Below are 20,431 nucleotides of genomic sequence, written 5' to 3' on the forward strand. Positions count from 1 at the left end.
TTACATTGATGGACAGCTACATGACACACTGCAATACATGTCATTTTCGATTTTGGATCTGTGTGGCTCTTTAACATCTAACAGTTTATTTGGAATGCCAGAGGCCATTTTTTGTTTGCTGAAAATAAAAAAGAGGAGTCACTAAAAGTCATCACACAATACAAGGTGTTTCAAAACTTATTGTAAACCTTCACTTTTTAGTGTTCTATGGCTTCGTTAGCTGTAATGTCTGTGGTGCTGAACTCAAGTGAACTCATCAGCTCTGCTTATTTGCAACTCTGAACTACTTTGCGCTGCTCTTAGTAGGTTGCGTTGGTCATTATGGAAATCAGCTTTTGCGCTTGTTTTATTTAATTTGTACCTTTTTAGTAAATAACCTGCAAATATCTCCAACGCTCTTACGCTAATTTGCCCCACTTAGGAAATCTGGCCCTTAATGTGTTCATGTTAAAAGGATAGTTCACTCAAAATTTCTGTCATCGTTTTCTCACTCTCATGTTGTTATAAACCTGTATAAATGTTTTTGTTCTGATGAACACAAATGTATTTTGAAGGTAAGATATTTTGAGGAATGTTTGTAACCAAACCGTTCATTTAAACATATTTTTTTTCCTACTATAGAAGTGAAAATTCCTTTTTGTTTATCAGAACAAAGAAATGTATACAGGTTTGTAGCAACATGAGAGTGAGAAAATGATGACAGAATTTTCACTTTTGGGTGAACTTTCCTTTAAATGTAGTGACATGATTTAATGTTCAGCTAACAGTGTAAGAATAACAGTTTATAACAAAGTTTTTAGAATGTTTAGCAATGATAATTAAACATTGATTAAATGCCATACTAACATTAATGCAAAAACTTTTTTGGAGAACTTTTACAGGTTGTCCCCTGTTAGCTGTATCACTTTAGAATATGTTTAGAGAATATTCTAGGAACAAAAGTAAAACATTGTTACAACTCTGCATGTTCTTTAGGAATTTATTACAAATAAACATTTCTAGCTGTGATGTATCCTATTTATTTAAGTTATTATGTACAATACTGTGCAAAAGTCTTAGGCAAAAACAACAAATCTAATGGTAGCATTGTGATGCTACCATTAGATTAGTTGTTTCTGGAATTGTATAGTGATCATATATAATTATTTCCTCAGTCTCTTTATTAGAATACAACCAGAAAATACAGGAAATGTGTATGGAGTATTAAAACAGTATAAATGAAATTCAATCCTTATTTCTAATTCTAATCGAATGATTTCAGGACTTCAGTTTTCTCAAAAAAGCTCAAGATGTGTTTCATTCACATTAAATACTGACTGATGCCTGAAGAAGACATTTACTTTTGAAAATGTAGTTTGGTTTGTTTATAATTTTCTGTACATATTTCCTGTATTTTCTGTTTGTATCTTAATAAAAAGGTGAAAAATAAATATGGATGGACATTAAAACTTTGCTAAACAACAAAGCTGGTGATGGTGGCCTTTTGCACAGTACTGTATATATTTGACTGTTCTACTCTGTATTCACTGTAAAGCTGATTTGCTACAATGCAAAATTGTGAAAAGGGATATAGAAATGAATTTCAATTGAGCTGGAATTTATATACTATATGTGTTCTTCTATAGATGTGGTTATGTCCTACAGACACAAACATGACTGCTTGGAACAAGAGGTCCTACAATACAGACAAGAAGTCACAACTTTACAAGAGAAACTGGACTCTATTACAAAAGTAATATTTTCTGCACACATGATTTATTTAATTAAGAGAAACAGCCCTCATAGAAAGCCACCGATAAATCAATAAAAAAATTGAATTCATTAATGTTAATTGCAAAGAATGAATAGACACTATACCCGCCAAATTACACAAATTAAAATAGCGAATTAAAATTTACCCAATGGAAACTTATTTTGCAAAAACTCCCATATATCACAAAAAGTTTTTACACTCAAGTGAGGTGTTTTTTAGCCAATTCAAAAAAGTAAAGTCACATGATCATTCTTTAAATATCGCACAATATTTTTGGTTGGAGGACATGACAGAAGAGGTGTGTTTGACTTCATGCAGCATCGCAAGAGCCAGCAAGCACATGACATCAAAATACCACAACATCAATTTCAGAGTCGACTGCCCTGTATGCTTTCAAATCTCCCTTGTGGTATTTTAATGTCATACGCATGCCGGTGTGGGCCGTGCCATATGAAGTTGAACACACCCGTTGCCATGGCTTTTGGAATGAGTTTACGAAAGAACAAAATTGTGTTTTATTTGCATAACATTGGTTAAAGGAAACTCTGTCATTTCGCAATAGTATTGTAACATTGTTGGCATTGAATCATTGTTATTACATTGATTTGGTTCAACATAATGTTTGCTCTTAGAAAATAAACCAACAATGGTGATCATTAACAAAATTTAGATTAACAGATCGACCGCATTGCATAGTGGGAGTCATGAATGAGTTTTGTCCTACCCACCTCTAGAAGCACAGACAAAATGTACATATTAATAACACAATACACTCCTGTGATTTAATCAACTAAAACACCATCACCTGATCCCATTGTTTCTAAGTCTCTTTTGCCATAATAGATATACAATGGTTGAAGAAAACATTAAAACGCAAGAGCTAAATGCCTAACTTATGCAATCATTTTTTCCATTCCATTGTATATGCAAAAGTGATGTTTAATGATGTCAGTATTATTAACTTATGCATCAACATTGATTTAATAGTTGCTTGCGATCAATATCAAGTTCTTTTCTTCTTTTATTTACTATCAGGAGTTTGAAATGAGTGTAGAAGATCTGAGTGAAACTCTACTGCAGATTAAGGTAAGGTAATTGATTTTTAATGAAACTGATTTTTACGTTTTTTTTATTATTTCATCTCTATTATTGTCATATTTTTAGGTCTTTAGAATGCAGAAGGACACTCAAGGTGTTATGCACTTCTTGAAAACTGATAGGAGGTTAGAAGATTCATCTGAGGATTTGACTGCCATACAGGCATCATATGCAGAGACAGTTCTAGAACTCCAGAAGACCAGAGACTTATTATTACTGCAACATCGCCTTAATGTTGACCTTCAGGTACACAACTATTATACGCTATCATTCAAAAGTTTAGGTCCACTTATTGTCTATATTTTTCCCACATTTTAAAATATTAGTAAACTCATAAAAACTACAGAAAAACACAATTAATAATAAGAACAGGAATTATGTTGTTACTAAAGGCATCCAAAATAAATAAAAGCTGTTAAAATCTAGTGGGTCATTCTCAACAGACATCTCAGCTTAAAAAATTTTATTTGATTATTGTTTTTCTGGAGATATAACGAAGAAAGGCAAAATATTAAATGCATGAATTCATATTTACTGAGTAATCCACTAATTTGTAGAGGTAGGTCAAAACAACAACATTGTCATGAATTGTAATGCATCAAAGTAAAATCACTGGTGTTCAATTAACACCGCTCAGTGTTTACATGGAAACCACATGTTAAAGTAAGGGTGTTAAAGTAAGACTGAAGCAGTGTTAGGGCCCTATCATACACTCGGTGCAATGCAGCGCAAAGCTCAACACAAGTGTTTATTTCTAGTTTAAAAGAATTTAAAGATCATCACAAGCATTTAGTCAAGTGTTTATAAAATTTTGAATAATAATAATAATAATATTGTGTACAAATCTGCATGTTTCCTTTACAGAATGAAATGAAGACCGTTATGGAGAGATTTGAAAGAGAAAAAGAGGAAAACAGGAGAAGGACTGGTGAAAAAGACAAACTGCTGAAAAGTAGAGCACTTCAAATCAGCAATTTACAAGGTCAGAGGAACAGCTACAAAACAATATAAAGAGAGCAGACAAGGGTTAGCTGTCAATCAGAGAAGTGGTTACTTTTCAAAAACCACACTGCCATAATTTTACCATGTAATGGAAAAAAACCAACACATGCATATTATGGGCCAGATTTACTAAACAGGGCAAATTAGCGCATGAGCGCAATTCCAAAAATGCGCTGATGGGAGTGGTGATATCTGCGGGTTATTTACTAAAAAAGCGCTAATTAAATAACAGAGGCGCAACAGCTGATTTCCATAATGACCAACCAATCTACTAAGAGCAGCGCAAATTAGCGCATGGTTGCAAATAAGCAGAGATGATGCTCCTGCAGGTGCATGTGATATACAGGCCGATAAATAAAGGCAGAGAGACGCGTGAACTTATCTGGTAAAATGATGGCGGAAAAGACCAAGGAGAGGCAGCGGAGGGAGAAGTTTTCTGCCCAAGAACTGGATGTGTTAGTAGAGGAGTGTAGTAATTATAGTAAAATGCTTCAAAATCGCAATGTCCAAACTGCTCGCAAAAAGGACATTTGGAACTGTATTGCGAAAAAGGTAAATGCAATAGGGGGTAAATCGCGTTCCGCTGATGAAATTAAGAAAAGATGGCATGACCTAAGGAGACGTACAAAAGAAAAGGTCGCTTTTAATAAAGCAGCAGTGAAGAAGACCGGTGGTGGTCCTATTGAGGAAATGCCCCTGACGCCTTTAGAGGAACTTGTCCAGATGTCGCTCACCGGAGAGCAAGTAACAGGCGTCGATGGAATTTATTCACTGGAACCCATTATTCAGGAGAGTTCTTCTCAAGGTAGATGAATAGGCTATATGCCTCAATATAAAATTGATTAATGTCATCATAAGCTTATGCAAATTTGTCTAATAATGTAATATTTAAAACAGGAACAATATCTTCAGCTGTTAGTTGGATGCCGACATTTCAACTGCTTCACGAGTCACAGTATATCCTCAATGTGATAACTCCTCAACGCAACTACCGCTTGCTGATATTGACTTAAAGTTACTTAACGAACAACATATGCAGACCACTGCGTTAAAAGACACCTTGCCAAGCTTGGTAAATGGGCTTGAGGAATTGTCTGTGTCAATGCAGAAAATTACTGGATACACCGAAGCCCTTGTCAGCCACACTCGGCAGCTGGTCAAAGCTGTTTCAGGTCTGGATATGTCCGTCCGTGGTCTAGTCCAGGCCACCCAGAATTTCGTTATATAGTCACGTATTTTTTGATTCTTTTTTCGTGCTATTATCACGAAATTTCGTGTTTTTTCGTGATCGTATAACGAATTCCTGTTTTCGTGTGATTATCACGTATTGGTTACTCAACTGTTTTGTCCTATTTTCTTACCATTGTCGCTTCGGTTTAGGGTTAGATTTACATAAAATGACATCCCTAACCAAACCCAACTCTAACCCCAACGTCAGGCGACATATAAAAAAATAAATCAGAAAAAAATAGTATAAACCAATATATAAAGTGACATTCTAATTCAAGCACCAAATCTAACCCTAAACCGAAGCGACAATGGTTTAAAAATAGGAAAAAGCAGTTGAGTAACCAATACGTGATAATCACACGAAAACAGGAATTCGTTATACGATCACGAAAAAACACGAAATTTCGTGATAATAGCACGAAAAAAGAATCAAAAAAATACGTGACTATATCACGAAACTTTGTGAGACTGGGTAGCCCAGACCATGAATGAATCCCTGCTTCGTATTCTAGATCGGCCAAACCATAATGGCAGAAACCCCACAAGCTCCGCAGGGCAAATACACCCTGGACGACCAGGACTCCGGTGTCACAAAAGAAAACTCGTCGAAAGCCAAGATGACCGCAAGACCAAGCGCAACAAATAGCCTTTATCGCATTACATATGCAGCCACACAATGGTTAGATTTATTTTAATTATTTTGAGTCGAAAGTATTTGATTACTTATTAGTGTATACTATGTCAATAAAATCTGCAACGTTACTAATCGTGTTTTTCTCTGACGGTTCTGTTCAACCAATTTTATTTTGTGTCAATGTAACGATCGCGGTGTATTCAACTTCAAATTTTTACAATACTGGCTTAAACGTCTCTGAAATGTCTGTTTCAGTAGTTACACAAAACTGTTCTAATGGTCAATGTTTACCATTACACTATAATTTGTATTTGTGAACTAAATTCACTGTAAATAAAGTAGTGTTGTGTAAAGTATTTAAATTGACTAAATATATATATATATATATATATAGTAACTTTTACGAGTTAGTAACTCAGAAACCGAAACATTAAAAAGAAAAATGTTTTTGTAAGTGTACATTTATTTTTCAGTTGTTTAAAACCTAATAAAGGGAACATTGGGTGCTCACCATGGTCCTGAATCGTTTAAATTAAAGTGCACATTACAAACAATATTTTAACGCTTAAAATGGCTAGATATTATTGCATGAGGTGGCAATTTTATTTTAAACCAAGACGGGACATTTCACATTTAGTAAGAAACAACGAAAAACATTTCAAATGATAACGTTCAGGAAAAATAGGTTCTTATTAAGAGATCCCGTGTCTGTCGTCCATCCCCAGTCTGCACGGGTTCGGGGTTTTGACCAGGGTCTTCATCTTCAGCCATCAGCTCCTCAATTGCCTCCACGGGCATACCAGCGCGCACTGCAATGTTGTGAAGCATGCAACAACAATTTGGCACACCTTTTCTGGGGCTGTAAAGAAGTTCTCCTCCGGTTCGGTCTAGCACACGAAAACGGCTTTTTAACAAACCAAATGTCCGCTCAATCACGTTTCTTGTACTGCAGTGGGCCTGATTGTAGCGCTCCTCTGCCAGTGACCTCGGGTTTTGTACTGGTGTCATGATCCAGGGATGTAACGGGTAAGCACGGTCACCTTAAGCATAAGACAGAGTGGGGCTCTTAATAAAATAATAACGTTAAATATACTGTACAGTAAGAAAAGGAAGAACAAAAGCATGTTGGACATACCTAAAAGCCAACAATCACCGTATTGACCATCCCTCATTCTCTGGAAAAGTGAGCAATTCCGAAAAATGAATGCATCATGAACAGAGCCTGGGTATTTAGCCACAACGTTGGTAATCAGGGTTGTGGAGTCGCAAACTACCTGGACGTTAATGGAGTGTGTGTGCTTCCTGTTGCGGAACACATGCTCTGTTTCAGATGGAGGGATGAGCTGAACATGTGTTCCATCGATTGATCCAAGCACATTTGGGAAACCCGACATGGTCTGAAAACCCTGTTTTACTGTACCAAAAGCTTCCGGCCGATTTGGGAATATTATATGCTGATGTACTATTTTCATCAGTGACTTCAGCACCACGGACAACGCAGGTGAAAATGCGGATTGTGAAATTCCAGCTAACGTAGCCACAGTAGACTGAAAAGAACCGGAGGACAAAAAATGAAGTGTTGCAAGAAGTTTTGAAACACCTGGGATTGCGTGACTCCTTCTAGTTGAGGGCTCCAGATCGTCTTGTATTTCTTCCAGCAAATTTAGAATAACATGGCTTGGCAAACGAAATTTTTGGATAATTTGTTGTTCTGGCATTCCAAATAAATTGATACGTGTGGAAAAAATCCTCTCCCTTCTACCATGCAGTCTCTGATTTCTGCGATGTCTCCTCCTAGCAACAACAATTGCAGCCATTTCGAGCGCAAAATGATTTAAGACATGCTTTTTTTCGGCGTTAAATAGTCGCGCAAATGGCATACATAACACATGCGCAAACATTAGTAAATCGCGTTGCGTGAATCATTTAAATAGTCTCCTCCCAAAATGTTTGCGTCTGAAAGGGAAACTCCTAGAAATGCATATGCAATCAGGTCAGTCGCAAAAAGAACTAGACCACACCTTTTCAGCGCTAATGATCCACTGCGCGTCTTTAGTAAATTCCGACATCGCTATTTACCGCCAAAATGATGGTTTACGCTGGCGCAAGCGCTTAGTAAATCTGGCCCTATGTATTTTCTGGATGTTAAACTAAATATTTGTAATATGTTTTAATATTTTTAGTTTAGTCTTTTACATTTTTGTGTTGTCATATGTTTTGTGATTCAAGATTGTTTAAATTACACAGATTTTTATATTCTTCTCAAAACACCAGATTCCCTTTGTGAAACTTATTTTATATACTGTGACAAGAACATTCGCTATAGGGTCAGCAATTTATATAGTATTACTATAGTTTCATTCAGTATTATATATTTATTTTTATTATTTAATTATTTAAGATTTCTGCTAAATCATTTCAGTTCAGCTCAAAGAGTTAGCGTACAGTCCTGCAAACTACAATCGGACATTCCCGCTCCAGTACATCTGGACAGGGGTAGAGCAACATTCAGTCCAATCTACTGAAGAAGACAACATATTCCCACATCTGAAGGAGAAAGAGTCTCTTCTAGAGATCCATCTCACAGGAGCCACATTTACACCACTGGGACTAAGACTCATGGGACAAGACACAGGAGATTACAAAGGGCTAGTGACGTTTTGCACCTATGGCTTTCTTGACTTTGAGACCCTCTCTACTCCTTTAATGTCTGGAGAACAGCCAAATTATGGCTTTACATCTCATTATGCTCTCACTGCATTTGACATGGAGAAGCTCAGGATTCAGGGTGGTTTCATCACAGCTGAAATGCACCAGGCACTCGGTGGGGTGCGCTTTATGACACGTGGCAGAGCGAAGTTCTCTTTAATGAGTGTGCTACAGCGTAGAGGTGAACGGATGAAAAACAGAGCCAACATCACAGGTAGGAGAAACTTTTCAATTAAGATCACATCGTCAAATTTTTCATTATTTTTTGTCGCTTGATGCAGTATTATTTGGCACTGCATTTTACACATGCTGTACTCCATGATATGTATTTTTTTCTGCAGGGACTGAAGGGGAGGTTATAGGTGTTCTTGAATTCTGGGTATGTTTACACCCACAAGAAAAATTTACAGAACAACAATCAGATAAATCTATAAGAAGAACTGTAGAAGCTGTAAAACACAGCAGAGGTACAGAATGGACTGATGGGGAACCAGAGGTAAATGCCACAATGTATATGTGATTTATTTATTTCATAAAAGACTAAAACAGGTATATTGAATGATCTTCCAAGTTAACAAAAGTTCTAAGAGCATTCCTTAAATAAGCTACAGAAATTCCAATTTACGTTATGCCAACAATTACCTCCTAATATCTAGTTGTCCACATACGTGCAAAAACAACATTTTCTTGTTGTCTGCACCATAATACTTAATTCTGTGTATCTGGAACCTGTTGTATAAAAATATGGACAGTAACAATATATTTATTGGTTCTTTCTAACCCCAAATAGCTGAAATGTGAAAAAATAAATATTTTAATGTTTTAATGTTCTTCATTGTTTAAACTGTTAAGCGTCGCCGTCCCGAATAGATATATATGACTGTCTTCTTTCAGACAAACACAGTCGAAGTTATATTAAAAAATCTCATATTCACTTGACAGTAACTAGCATACAATGCGCAAGATCCTGAGAGAAAAGAACCGTGCCTTGGTTGGTTAACTATAGATAGGGATAACTCAATATCCTCTTGCCTTATATCGAAATCCTCCCCCATTTTCTTTTTTAATTCTAAAAAAAAACTTTTACCTTGTGATTGGTATTGTTGTTTTGCTTCTTGCTCTATGCCTCCACCCCCCGCATTCATCACTATGCCACTACATTACTGTGCATCGTACTTAAGGCAACAAACGCTTGCTATGTTAAAAGTCTCTCGTGAAAGCAGAGAAGTTCAGAAGCTACTGCATTTTCCAGTCGCTCCGGAGTATAAGTCGCACCAATCAGTAATGGGTCATGCAGATGAAATAACATGTCACTGATTCTTGAAACTTTGGCAAAAATTTTTGCTAATTCTGTTGGAAATTAATAACATTTTCATGAAGAAAAGGAATCAATGTTATAATCAGGGGGTCCTTTGCACATATGTAAGGTTCTTTTATAGGTTTATTTTTATTTTTTATTAATTTAATGATTATATGCTGGCCCATTGCCTATAAAATCAGCTGTCCTCGGTTAAGAGATAATCATTTCAACTTGATTAAAAAAGCCAAAAGTAATAATTGAATTGAATAATATATTTACCACATGAAAGGGTTCATTGTAATATGTATTAAAAACTACAAACAGTGAGTTTTGAACAATATTTACTATTATTTTGTGATTGCTCAAAATGTGTCCCACATATTCGTCATCACCGTCAGATATTTATAAAAAGCAATAAAATCAGACAACTACAGGGTCAACTGCATTCCTGAGGACCCCATTTTCAAACCTTCAGCTCTACTGCATGCTTCAAGATCACTCAAGCTCCTGTATGTTTGCTTTTTTCTCTTAAACTTCTTCATATTTTTGGACACTGCTACTGTGACAACCATAACATGTCAACACCGTCATCTTTGTAAAAAAAAAAGATTAGATTATGAAATAAATGTATCATTTTTAAGAAGTCTGAAGTAGCTAGCAACAGAGGGGAAACAAGATGGCTAATTTGAACAACTCATCTTTTTTTTTAATCTATATTAGGTTTTTGTCACCACCGTCAGATGTCACCACCGTCAGGTTTTCTGTCTTTTCTGTCAGGTTTTATGTATTTTAGGAAGTTATGATTTGATATTTGTTCATCACAGTGCTCAGGATTGTTATTTTTTGGACCAAATATTTACATAAAGTTTAGCAAGAAGCCATTGACTTGAGTGGTATACATTTTGGAATAATGAGGCCACTGTCACCACCGTCAGATTAGTGTCACCACCGTCAGACGTAGTTTTATTTGTTTTAAATGAATATGCTTACAATATGTTTCTTCAGTGCTGTTGAGTTATTAAATTAATAGTCTCTATTAATACAAAAATATGTTTATTAAATAAAAAAATCATTACATTTTCTATTTAGGCTTAAAGTAAATGTTGTATGAGTAATAACTGGAAAAACGCCTATTTTATAAAAAAATACAAACAGGGGAGGTTGCACCAGTAAATTACTGAACAGCCAAGACCTTGGTCTATAATGAAATACCTTCAGATTTTGTAATTTAACAAACTGTTTTTTCCAAAATTTAAACCTGTTTTATCCAAATTCCCAAGAATCAGTGATATATTAGTCGCAGTGGACTATACGTTACATTTATTAAGAAAAGTATTTCACAAAATCCAAGCCAAAGAACAGACATATAATCTGGAAAGACAAGTTATTCATCTAAAAAAATAGCAGACAGAACAGCAGGCTGAATCGGTGTCTGTACATTAACGTAACATTATCAGTTATTTACACGATAAACAATAGCACATACCTGGAAGCCTCAATAGGCGAAATTATTGTAGGCATGTCATTCCACATCACTGAATTCATTAAAGAACATAAATACAGAAGCAGCATATAGCGGCTGTAGAAAATGTTGTCTCTTGCCTCATAAATAACATTTTAAGTATGGACATTTTTCTTATGGACACAAATCGCATCAATAACCCGAGTCCTTTATCGAAACCCTCGGATGGTTTGAGGATGAGTAAATCGTGGGGTAATTTGCATTTAAGAGTTATATGAAATCTATAACACTTATTAAACCTTCAATCTCTGTGTGCAGGAACTATTTGATTTGGGTGGAGGAATACCCAATGAGCTTGAGATTGTACTTGAACGCTGTGTGGGTCTCAGTACACGTTGGCCAGGACTGCTTCCTGATGCTTACATAACTTATCGCCTTTATGACCTACCACCTCACACCACAGCCATCATTCAGAGCTGTGCAGATCCTGTCTTTGAAGATTCAGTAACCTATCCATTAGCTGTGACTATGGATGTATTGGAGTATCTGAATGTGGGCAGCCTGTGGCTGTATGTGTTTGATAAGAGTGAATGTCAGACGACTCCCACTTACCTGGCAAAGACACCAATCCCACTGCAGGCACTTGCAACAGGTCGACCAATCCGAGGTATTTAAATCTGCACAATGAATCAAATAGTGAATCAAGAATAGTCAGGACCATTTCTTATTAAAAGAGTTTATTGAATCATTTGTAGCATTGTAGTCTCTGACTGAAACATCACTTTTTGTTACTGCAGGTTGATAAAACACAAAACTACATTAAAAAGCTTTGTATTAAGTTTTGTGAAGATGGGGTCGCTGAGCCACTTCCAGTGCTGCCCCTCATTCCCAGCCCCACCTTTGACTCTGTACATTGTTTAAAGGGACACTTCACCCATTAGCATTAGGCTTTGTATAGTTAGAACCCCAGTCATGTTTTTAAATGGTCATGCATCATTTCCTCAGTTGCCACTGAGAAAGGAGAAATGCAGATTTCAGTGTTGCACTTCCTTCTTTCAATGATGTAAAAATCGTCATTTTGCATCATTGAAAGAAGGAAGTCCAATATCTTTGTTGAGGGGGTGAGAGTACAAACACCCCTTTTCTCGGTCAAATAGGCACCAAATTCTAAATGGATGTTACATTTCGACTACAAATATGACACACTTTCAATAAAGATTAATGTTTCTACGGTTGAAATGCTCCTTTAATATCTACGTTCTGTCTGGATCACCCTCATCCCTGACTCTTATTTGCTCTCTTTATTTCTGTGTATTTATCTTTTGTTATACCATTTCTCCATGTTTTCAACTTTCCAATGTTTCCTGTTGGTCCTGTTATCCTTGGTAAGTTTTTTAGTGGAGTTGAGTTTTTTGAGATTTGAAAATCTCACTCCCAAGCATGACTGAATTTCTTTCCCAGTTTAAGGATTAAGAGTTCCTTTCAATACGGTTCACTTCGCATTGCGTCATCCTAAACGATTTCTGGAATCCCAGGCTAAAATCTGCCATCTTTGATCGCTAGTTTGACATGTTCACAGACAGCCGATTAATGTCCGTTGCGATCAAAATTATCCTCCGAAAAAATTCTGTCAGTGTCAGAAATTTTGAGATACAATCCTGCTGTGTGACATTTCCCAACGACAACCGGCAGCTCAATAACCAATAGAAGCACAGAACCCGATGACACAATTAGTGCGGCGACACCAAAAAATCAACGCAGACAAATGTAAAAAAGAACCAGGTAGACTGTACAGCAGGAGGAGAAACTTGTGGAGTTATGGAAACAATAAAGAGTGTTTGTACAACGTGTCATCACCACTGTACCACGATAGGATTAAAATGAAGCAGCCTGGAGAGAAATCGCGCTGGAAATTCAAATGCCAGGTACTCGTCTCCTTCGTTTTGTCTTCTTTTTATGCTCGAGACAAGTCATGATTAAAATGAACAGTAGATGTTGTTTCGGTTTGTTAGCCTTCGCTTCAGCGTGTGTTTTCCCAGCCGTCGTCAATCGATGACGTAAAACTGCGGATGCGTTTGTTTGCGTGCGTCCGATTTTTAAAAGTCTTTAAACTCGTACAGTCTGACATTGATGGAAACTGATATCATATAGTGTGACATGGACTTAATTACGATCTTAATCGCACAGTGTGGCAAGCATCAATCCTAAAAGACTATTTAAAATTGCACAGTGTATACCGGGCTTTACTGACAAGCAATCAGTAATACGCGCACACGACCCGCTGTCCATAATTCTATCGACGCTTGCCGAAAAACCCCCGGTTTGGCCATATACTGTGTATTGACACCCCACGACTGTACGGTGTCTCTAACACCTTTCTGCCAAATTCGCTCGCAGCCCACCTCAGTTTCTCCGCTACGATGCTGATGGCGCAAACGAGCACAGTCTTACGGCTGCTATTCTCTCTTCCTAGAGAGAGGACAGCCTCAGACTTTTACATGGCTCCAAGCGTTTGAATCGCGCCCTCTCTGGACGGCCACTCAAAGGCTTACAGCCAAGCGGTTTATGACGTTTTTCGGCCATATAGCTGATTTATATTAGCGGATCCGAAGACGCTCACACCTCCGCTCCAATACTCGGAGATATTAAGGGTAATATCAACCTCAAGTGAGCTTGCTAGCCGCCACAATAAGTTTCAAAGCTCAAAGCGCACGCACAGTCAGACGTGCGGCATCTCGTTTAAGACGGGCTCACGTACCCCTCTAACGAGCCTCAGAAAGCTGAATATCGTGGCATTCTGTTCATAAGACCACTTCAGTTTGACTAAGCAAAGGTCCCGCCCCGAGCTGACGGCCGGGAAGCTTGCTTAAGTTACACACTGCTGCATGAAGTGCTGTCATTACGAGCTAGCCCAGCATCTGCTGTGGGTTGAACACGCTTTACGACGGTAATCAGCCTTCGGCGCTTGGAACGCCCGTTTGTCTCATATCAATCACCTTGTACTGTGAATACGGTCCATTAAGGGGATGATTTAGCACTGCAGCACTCTCAACCGTGTTATTGTGATAATGCGGTCAGGCAAACTACGGTGGTTTCATTATTTACCGAACCAGACTGAGATCTCGCCCCCTGTACAAGCTGACGAGTCATCTCCTTTATAAACTCATTGCATCGCTTTATAAGCTATGTTCAATCAGAGTGATACGCATCTCGAGCTTAAACTACCAAGATGCAGAAATATTAACCCATTACGATGGGCGTGCGGAGATTGCATCCGTGGGACACGACCCACATTACGTGCCTTATGACACGTTGACACGAGCTGCTAGGACCCCTTTCGCGAGGCGTCCTTATACAAAGTCTGATCTATTCTGTCTAGTGACATTGAAAGTCTAAACCCCCCGCGAATCGTGGGTGGAACACTTTTCTCCTCACTACAGAGCAGAGTATGTGAGCGGAGTGGAGTGGAAAGAATTTGCGCTCCGCGCTCAAAGCATTTCATAATTACTCCGCTCAAGCTCCGCTCTGGGTATACAATTTTCCGCTCCTCGCTCACTCCCCACGCCGTCCTTACTTACGAATCGCTCCGTTTTCGCTCTACGGCAATTTTTTTTTTTTTAAAACAACAGCGAATATGCAGTACTAAGAGAAGAACATCATATACTTTATTGGAATTTGAAACAGTAGCTAATATTAGCCGAAATTAGGCTATTATTTAGCTCACTTTTAAACAAAGCAAAACAAAAAATGTGTTGAAATTAAATAAATTATTAAATGAAAAACCTCATATAAAATAAATAATCAAACTAAAAACATTACATTAAATCAAAGAAAGAAATCACAAACTGAAATATTAATTTAAACAAATAGCCAAACGAAAAAATATAGAGCTACTGCCTTCACTTTATGCCAACTTTTATAGGCTATTAATTACAGAACTATTCTGTACAAAACAAATGCTGGCTGGTTGAACATATTTTTTATTTTATACGCAGTTATTAACTGAAGAACATCACATACTGAAATAGCTAATATTAGCACAAATTAAGCTATCATTTAGCTCACTTTTAAACAAAGCAAAACAAAAAATGTGTTGAAATTAAATAAATGATTAAATGAAAAACCTCATATAAAATAAATTATCAAACGAAAAACATTACATTAAATAAAATAAATAAATCACAAACTAAAATATTAATTTAGACAAATAGCCAAACGAAAAAATATAGATATAGTCTACTGCCTTCACTTTAAGCCAACTTTTATATTAATACTAGAACTATTCTGAATCTAAACAAAACAAATGCTGGCTGGTTGAACACATTTTTTATTAAAGCTATATCTCCAATGCTGTATTCACTTTAAGAAAAACAAGCTTTTGCCGAGTCGCATGTGCCAAGCACTTGCCCTGAGAGTGTGCACGCAATTTATATCTCTTCAATCACTTCCATGCAATTGTTCTATATTTCCCGAAGTGTGTATGCGCTCAGACTGCGTCCTCTTGTGCATTCGCAAATCCATCAGCCCTCGCGCGCTCTCTGGAAGGTGGTGCTTTGGTCCGCAACGCTCCGCTGATCGCGCGCGTCTCAACAAATGGTCTCTTTGCTTTGCGCTTGGTGCAGAGTGCTCATGGGAGTTGTAGTTTCCCAGTGTCGCGTATATAAATGTTTGTGAAAGTACTAGTAAGACAACAATACAAATGCAAACGAATGCAAAATATGTTAAGAAACATTTTAAGTCCCCCTCCGTTTTTATTCACAGTGGTTTGGTCCGGAGTCTGACGAGTCCTGACTCGTAATTGAGCGATAGTGGAGCGTTTTCGGAGCGAGAGAACATCACAACACTCCGACATAAAAAAAAACGCTCATCGCTCCTGGCAAAATTACGCCACTCCACTCCTCGCTCCGCTCTCACTCCGCACCGCTCACATACTCTGCTACAGAGGCTCGTGCACGGCGGCTCTCTCCCCTACCTATATCTATGTGGCCGTGATAACAGCGAACCACGCTTTTACGACCGACCATTCATTTAATTCACAAGCCTGTCATCTCTCAGATGCGGACGGCGGCGGTAACGGCGAACCATGCTTTTACGGCTGGCCATTCACTTTATTCATAAGCCTGTCATTTCTCAGATGCGGATGGTGCCCGAGGCACAGCGCTCTGGAACTGTCCAAGGTCCTGTATGACAGATACGTCTGACGTACATCAGACGATCAGCTGTTCATCTGGGTCACAGATCACTCACTAGAGCACCTGTTAATACAGGTTATTTATGGATCGTTGACGTTATCACCTCCCGTGACAATTATGCTCACTCGTGGTTAGTCTACTTCATGTATGGATTAGCTCCTCGGGCATGGTCTTAGAGGTTCCTCATTTGACATTTGTGACACGGCCGGCTGGTCCCCGCCGTCCACGTTGTCAGTTTACAGCTTCGACATCCCTGCTTCGCGCACTACTGAGGTTTGTTGCATTAAAGGTGCGCCCATTAGCTCACCTGTATGCACGATATGGTTTTTAATTATATGCGTCCAGCGTGCGCTTAGAGAAGCTCACATGTGCACGCTATAACATTTTGGTATACACTAAGATGCGCTTGGAAAAGCTCATCTGTATACACAGCTGTGTTATGCTTTGTGACACATACACACTGTTGTTGTTCATCTGTGTATGTTCACGGTGCGTTGGGTGCCCACCGTTATGTTCATCAATCATATCTATACACATTCACGGCGCGTTCTGTGCACTGATTTATCTATACGCATTCACGGTGCACTGAAGGGTTCACCCGTGTGCGCACAACTTATTATCAGAACACATGACGGCGCGCTCGAGAATCTTTCCGGCCTTTGCATTATAACACTCTGATTCATCTATATGCATTCACGATGTATTCAAGTGTTCACCTGTGCCTGCGCAATTTATAGTCAATACACATTTACGGCGCGCTTGGAAAGCTCACCGATCTGTGCACTATAATACTACCTATATGCATCCCGATGCGCTCGAGGGCGCACCTGGGTTCACACTATTGTGGTATCTGTATAATCCCACGCTACGAACCGTTCTGCCGCATATTATAGTCAGATTAGCCATTCGTGAGCTTCGCAGATCACTCACTACGTATGTCTGTTGCTAACAGTGGTTATTTAGATGGATCGTTGAAACCATCGCACTGGCTCACGCCCCTCTATGTCCTATATAGAGCCCACTCTGTGCGAGTTTGGCCTCTTCATGGACTTGGTCTACAGGGGTATCTATATTTGATATCTGCTACGCGGCCGGCTGGTCTTCGCTGTCTACGTTGTCAGATTGTACAGCTTAGACGTCCCTGCCATACGAGCGCAGGTTCTCTCGGCTCAATCATGCACGCTCATGCGTTTTATGTGTACACCACTGTGCGCTCAGCGAGCTCACCAACGTGACTCTGAATTTACTTATCTCGCACACCCACGGCGCACTCGGTACCTCGCCGTCTTGTGCTATGTTATGTGCCCCCGGTGCGTTTAAAACCCCACCGTGTGCGCGTCAACATTTTATATGGTGCTTACACATTTGCTTTAAAGAATATGCCGGGTATAGGGCCACACGCAGTGTCTCTTCGGTAAGGCACTTCAGTACGTTGTGTATGCACGGCGTGATGGGATTACGTTCCCCCATAGCGTCAGCTAACTGACGCAATGCGAAGTGAACCGTATTGAAAGGGAACGCTTAGGTTACTCACGTAACCCCGGTTCCCTGAAATAACGGTAACGAAGCATTGCGTCTCTTTCCGTGCTACAAACGTCTACGCAGCGAGTGTTATTCGGCTGCGCGCTTCAGTCGAATAATAATGAGCTCCTGACGATTGAACCGCGCGCGGGATCAAACGTCAATGGTCTGTACTTTGTACAGACGTTAACCAATAGGCTTCAGTCACGGAGTAAACAGGAGTTTCCCCCCATAGCGTCATCTAACTGACGCAATGCTTCGTTCCCGTTATTTCAGGGAACCGGGGTTACGTGAGTAACCTAAGCGTTTTTCAAATGGCAACATACTGTTTACTGAGATACACTATTAATAACAGACCTACTCTATCATTTTTCTGATCAGCCAGTATAAAGTGGTTAAGAACAAACAGTTTCAGGAACTTTTTTATAAATATATAATAAAGAGCATGGTTAAACTGTGACAGTTTATACTAAACCAGGGGTTATTATGGCCCATCAATAGTTGTTTAAAAACATTCATTCAGAGGACCACCTTAACAAATATTTGAAATTTGAAAACTTAACAAAGGCGTCAAAAATTGATACATGGCTTTCGCAACACTATGAAGTCGCTAAAGGTTCACAAGTCTCCCTAAGCAAGATAAATGCTTTTTTTAACATCAGGAGGCTGGGTTAGCTGGCTTTCTCTTACATTTTTTTTAGATTAGATTAGATTTGCTAAACAAAAACTTGCTAATAGTATAATAAAGAGGTTTAAACTTGGTTAAATAAAATCTATTAAGTTAAATTAAAATATTATATAGTAGCTATGCCAAAAAATATTATTTTAATATCTTTATAACAACAAGTATTTAAATCTAGACTTAATTTGATACATGTACTGTGGTCCCTGCTCCTCTCTATCATTAAGTGGTCTTTGGCCCCAAAATGTTGAAGACATCTGGTATATAACTCTGTTCCTGCAATGCATTATACTTAATATTTGCGCATGATTACTAAGAAATACCCCATACTCACTCTATCCATGGTTAACACAATTGTTTAGTGCTGACATCATTTGTTTTATGTGCAGTGTGCACACGCTTGTGGACACATCACAGGTTTAAGGAGAAAGCAGATTACATTTTCATGGGACCGACAAAGCGTGACCACATTGGTTTGGTTTTATCAACTCAAATCCTGTAACCCTTAGTTTGTTTAACCATATTTATTTATTTACAGTACAGGCCCCAGTAAATTAGATGTACAAACCCATCATAAAACAAAGAATATATATTTCTGTTATTGTGAGGTGAAAATAAAGATCCTTTATTATTGGTCTTTCAAAAACTTTATTTAAATACATAAATTTACAGTTACGCATTTGATATACACTTTTATCTAAAGTGACAATAACAAGCAGTTAAGTTTAGTTTTTAAACACTGTCTGTTACTCCATCAGGTGATTTTGTATTTCGAGACCCTGGTGGCTGTCCGAGAGGAACTGTCCGAGTCACTTTAAGATGGAAGTATCCTTTCCAGCCACCTGACGCATCTTCAAAACAAAGAGACCTACAAGATCCAAGGAACAAGAGAATGGTGTCCAGCACTGAAGTATCACAGAGATGCAAGGCAAAGCACAGTGTGAGTTTCCAGGCTTCTGACTTTTATTTATATTTTACATGCGTCACAATAGCAAAATGAAAGAAGTTTGTAGAGTTTTTAAATTGGAACTGGGAAACTTGTACAACTATTACATAAAATCTACATGATGTTAATGCGCACACACAATATGTTTTTGAGAGCTACATTGGAAATAAAAAATAAAAATAAAAACATACTCTGTCAACAATTGAGTTAAAATATCTACATTATTAACTTTAAAAAAATTGATGAAAACATTTTTCAAACATCTCTGGTCTTTTTTATACTACCATCTAATGCTTGTGACCTTAGCTACAGACTCCACCAGTCTACAGGAGCAGGACTACTTTGCCTCACACATCCATGTCTACAAGACCTTCTGAAAAACCCCTTCAATCTCTACAAGTCACACCTACTCAAACACCTGAACCTTATCCCAGTAAACAGCCATCTGGTTTGGCCCAACCATCAAGGTCAGTTAGGAGAAAACAACACCAGAGTGCAGCATTGCTCATTCCAGAGAAAGCAGCCAAAAAGTCACCTCAGTTGACTCCTGCAACGTCTATTAAATCAGCTGAGTCCAGTCGAGTTACAGATTTCAGACCATCAATCTCAAAGTCAAGTAGCTCTCAAAGCCAAAAGAGTGGCCATAGTGAATCAAGAGATCAGGTAAGAAAAGTAATACAAGAATTAATCCCAATTAAATGTGTTTATATAAAACATGTTCTGTCTGCAATACTTTCTCATTCATTTTCAAAGTTAAATGGTGAAATGGAGGAACAGGAGGAAGATGAAGGTCAAGAGGATGAGATGGAAGACAGATGTGAGAAGTTTTTGCCAACAAATACTTATTATTCATTACTCAAGTTATAATACAATAACCTAAATCTTTTTTCACCACTTGTCCA

General features: G+C 38.2%; 1 protein-coding gene across 1 annotated transcript in view; it reads left to right on the forward strand.

The window, feature by feature from the left end:
• LOC135777747 (protein fantom-like) overlaps positions 1 to 20,431 on the forward strand; it is a 60,608-nt gene that overhangs the window by 33,653 nt on the left and 6,524 nt on the right. Inside the window, exons 12-21 of the mRNA XM_073813185.1 lie at positions 1,626 to 1,732; positions 2,789 to 2,839; positions 2,918 to 3,097; positions 3,716 to 3,833; positions 8,140 to 8,640; positions 8,768 to 8,922; positions 11,507 to 11,855; positions 19,342 to 19,523; positions 19,836 to 20,192; positions 20,283 to 20,346. Of these exons, the coding sequence (XP_073669286.1) occupies positions 1,626 to 1,732; positions 2,789 to 2,839; positions 2,918 to 3,097; positions 3,716 to 3,833; positions 8,140 to 8,640; positions 8,768 to 8,922; positions 11,507 to 11,855; positions 19,342 to 19,523; positions 19,836 to 20,192; positions 20,283 to 20,346 (2,064 nt within the window). The remainder of the gene's footprint in view (positions 1 to 1,625; positions 1,733 to 2,788; positions 2,840 to 2,917; positions 3,098 to 3,715; positions 3,834 to 8,139; positions 8,641 to 8,767; positions 8,923 to 11,506; positions 11,856 to 19,341; positions 19,524 to 19,835; positions 20,193 to 20,282; positions 20,347 to 20,431) is intronic.

Source organism: Paramisgurnus dabryanus, chromosome 22 (assembly GCF_030506205.2).
Source record: "Paramisgurnus dabryanus chromosome 22, PD_genome_1.1, whole genome shotgun sequence".
Taxonomy (NCBI): Eukaryota; Metazoa; Chordata; class Actinopteri; order Cypriniformes; family Cobitidae; genus Paramisgurnus; species Paramisgurnus dabryanus.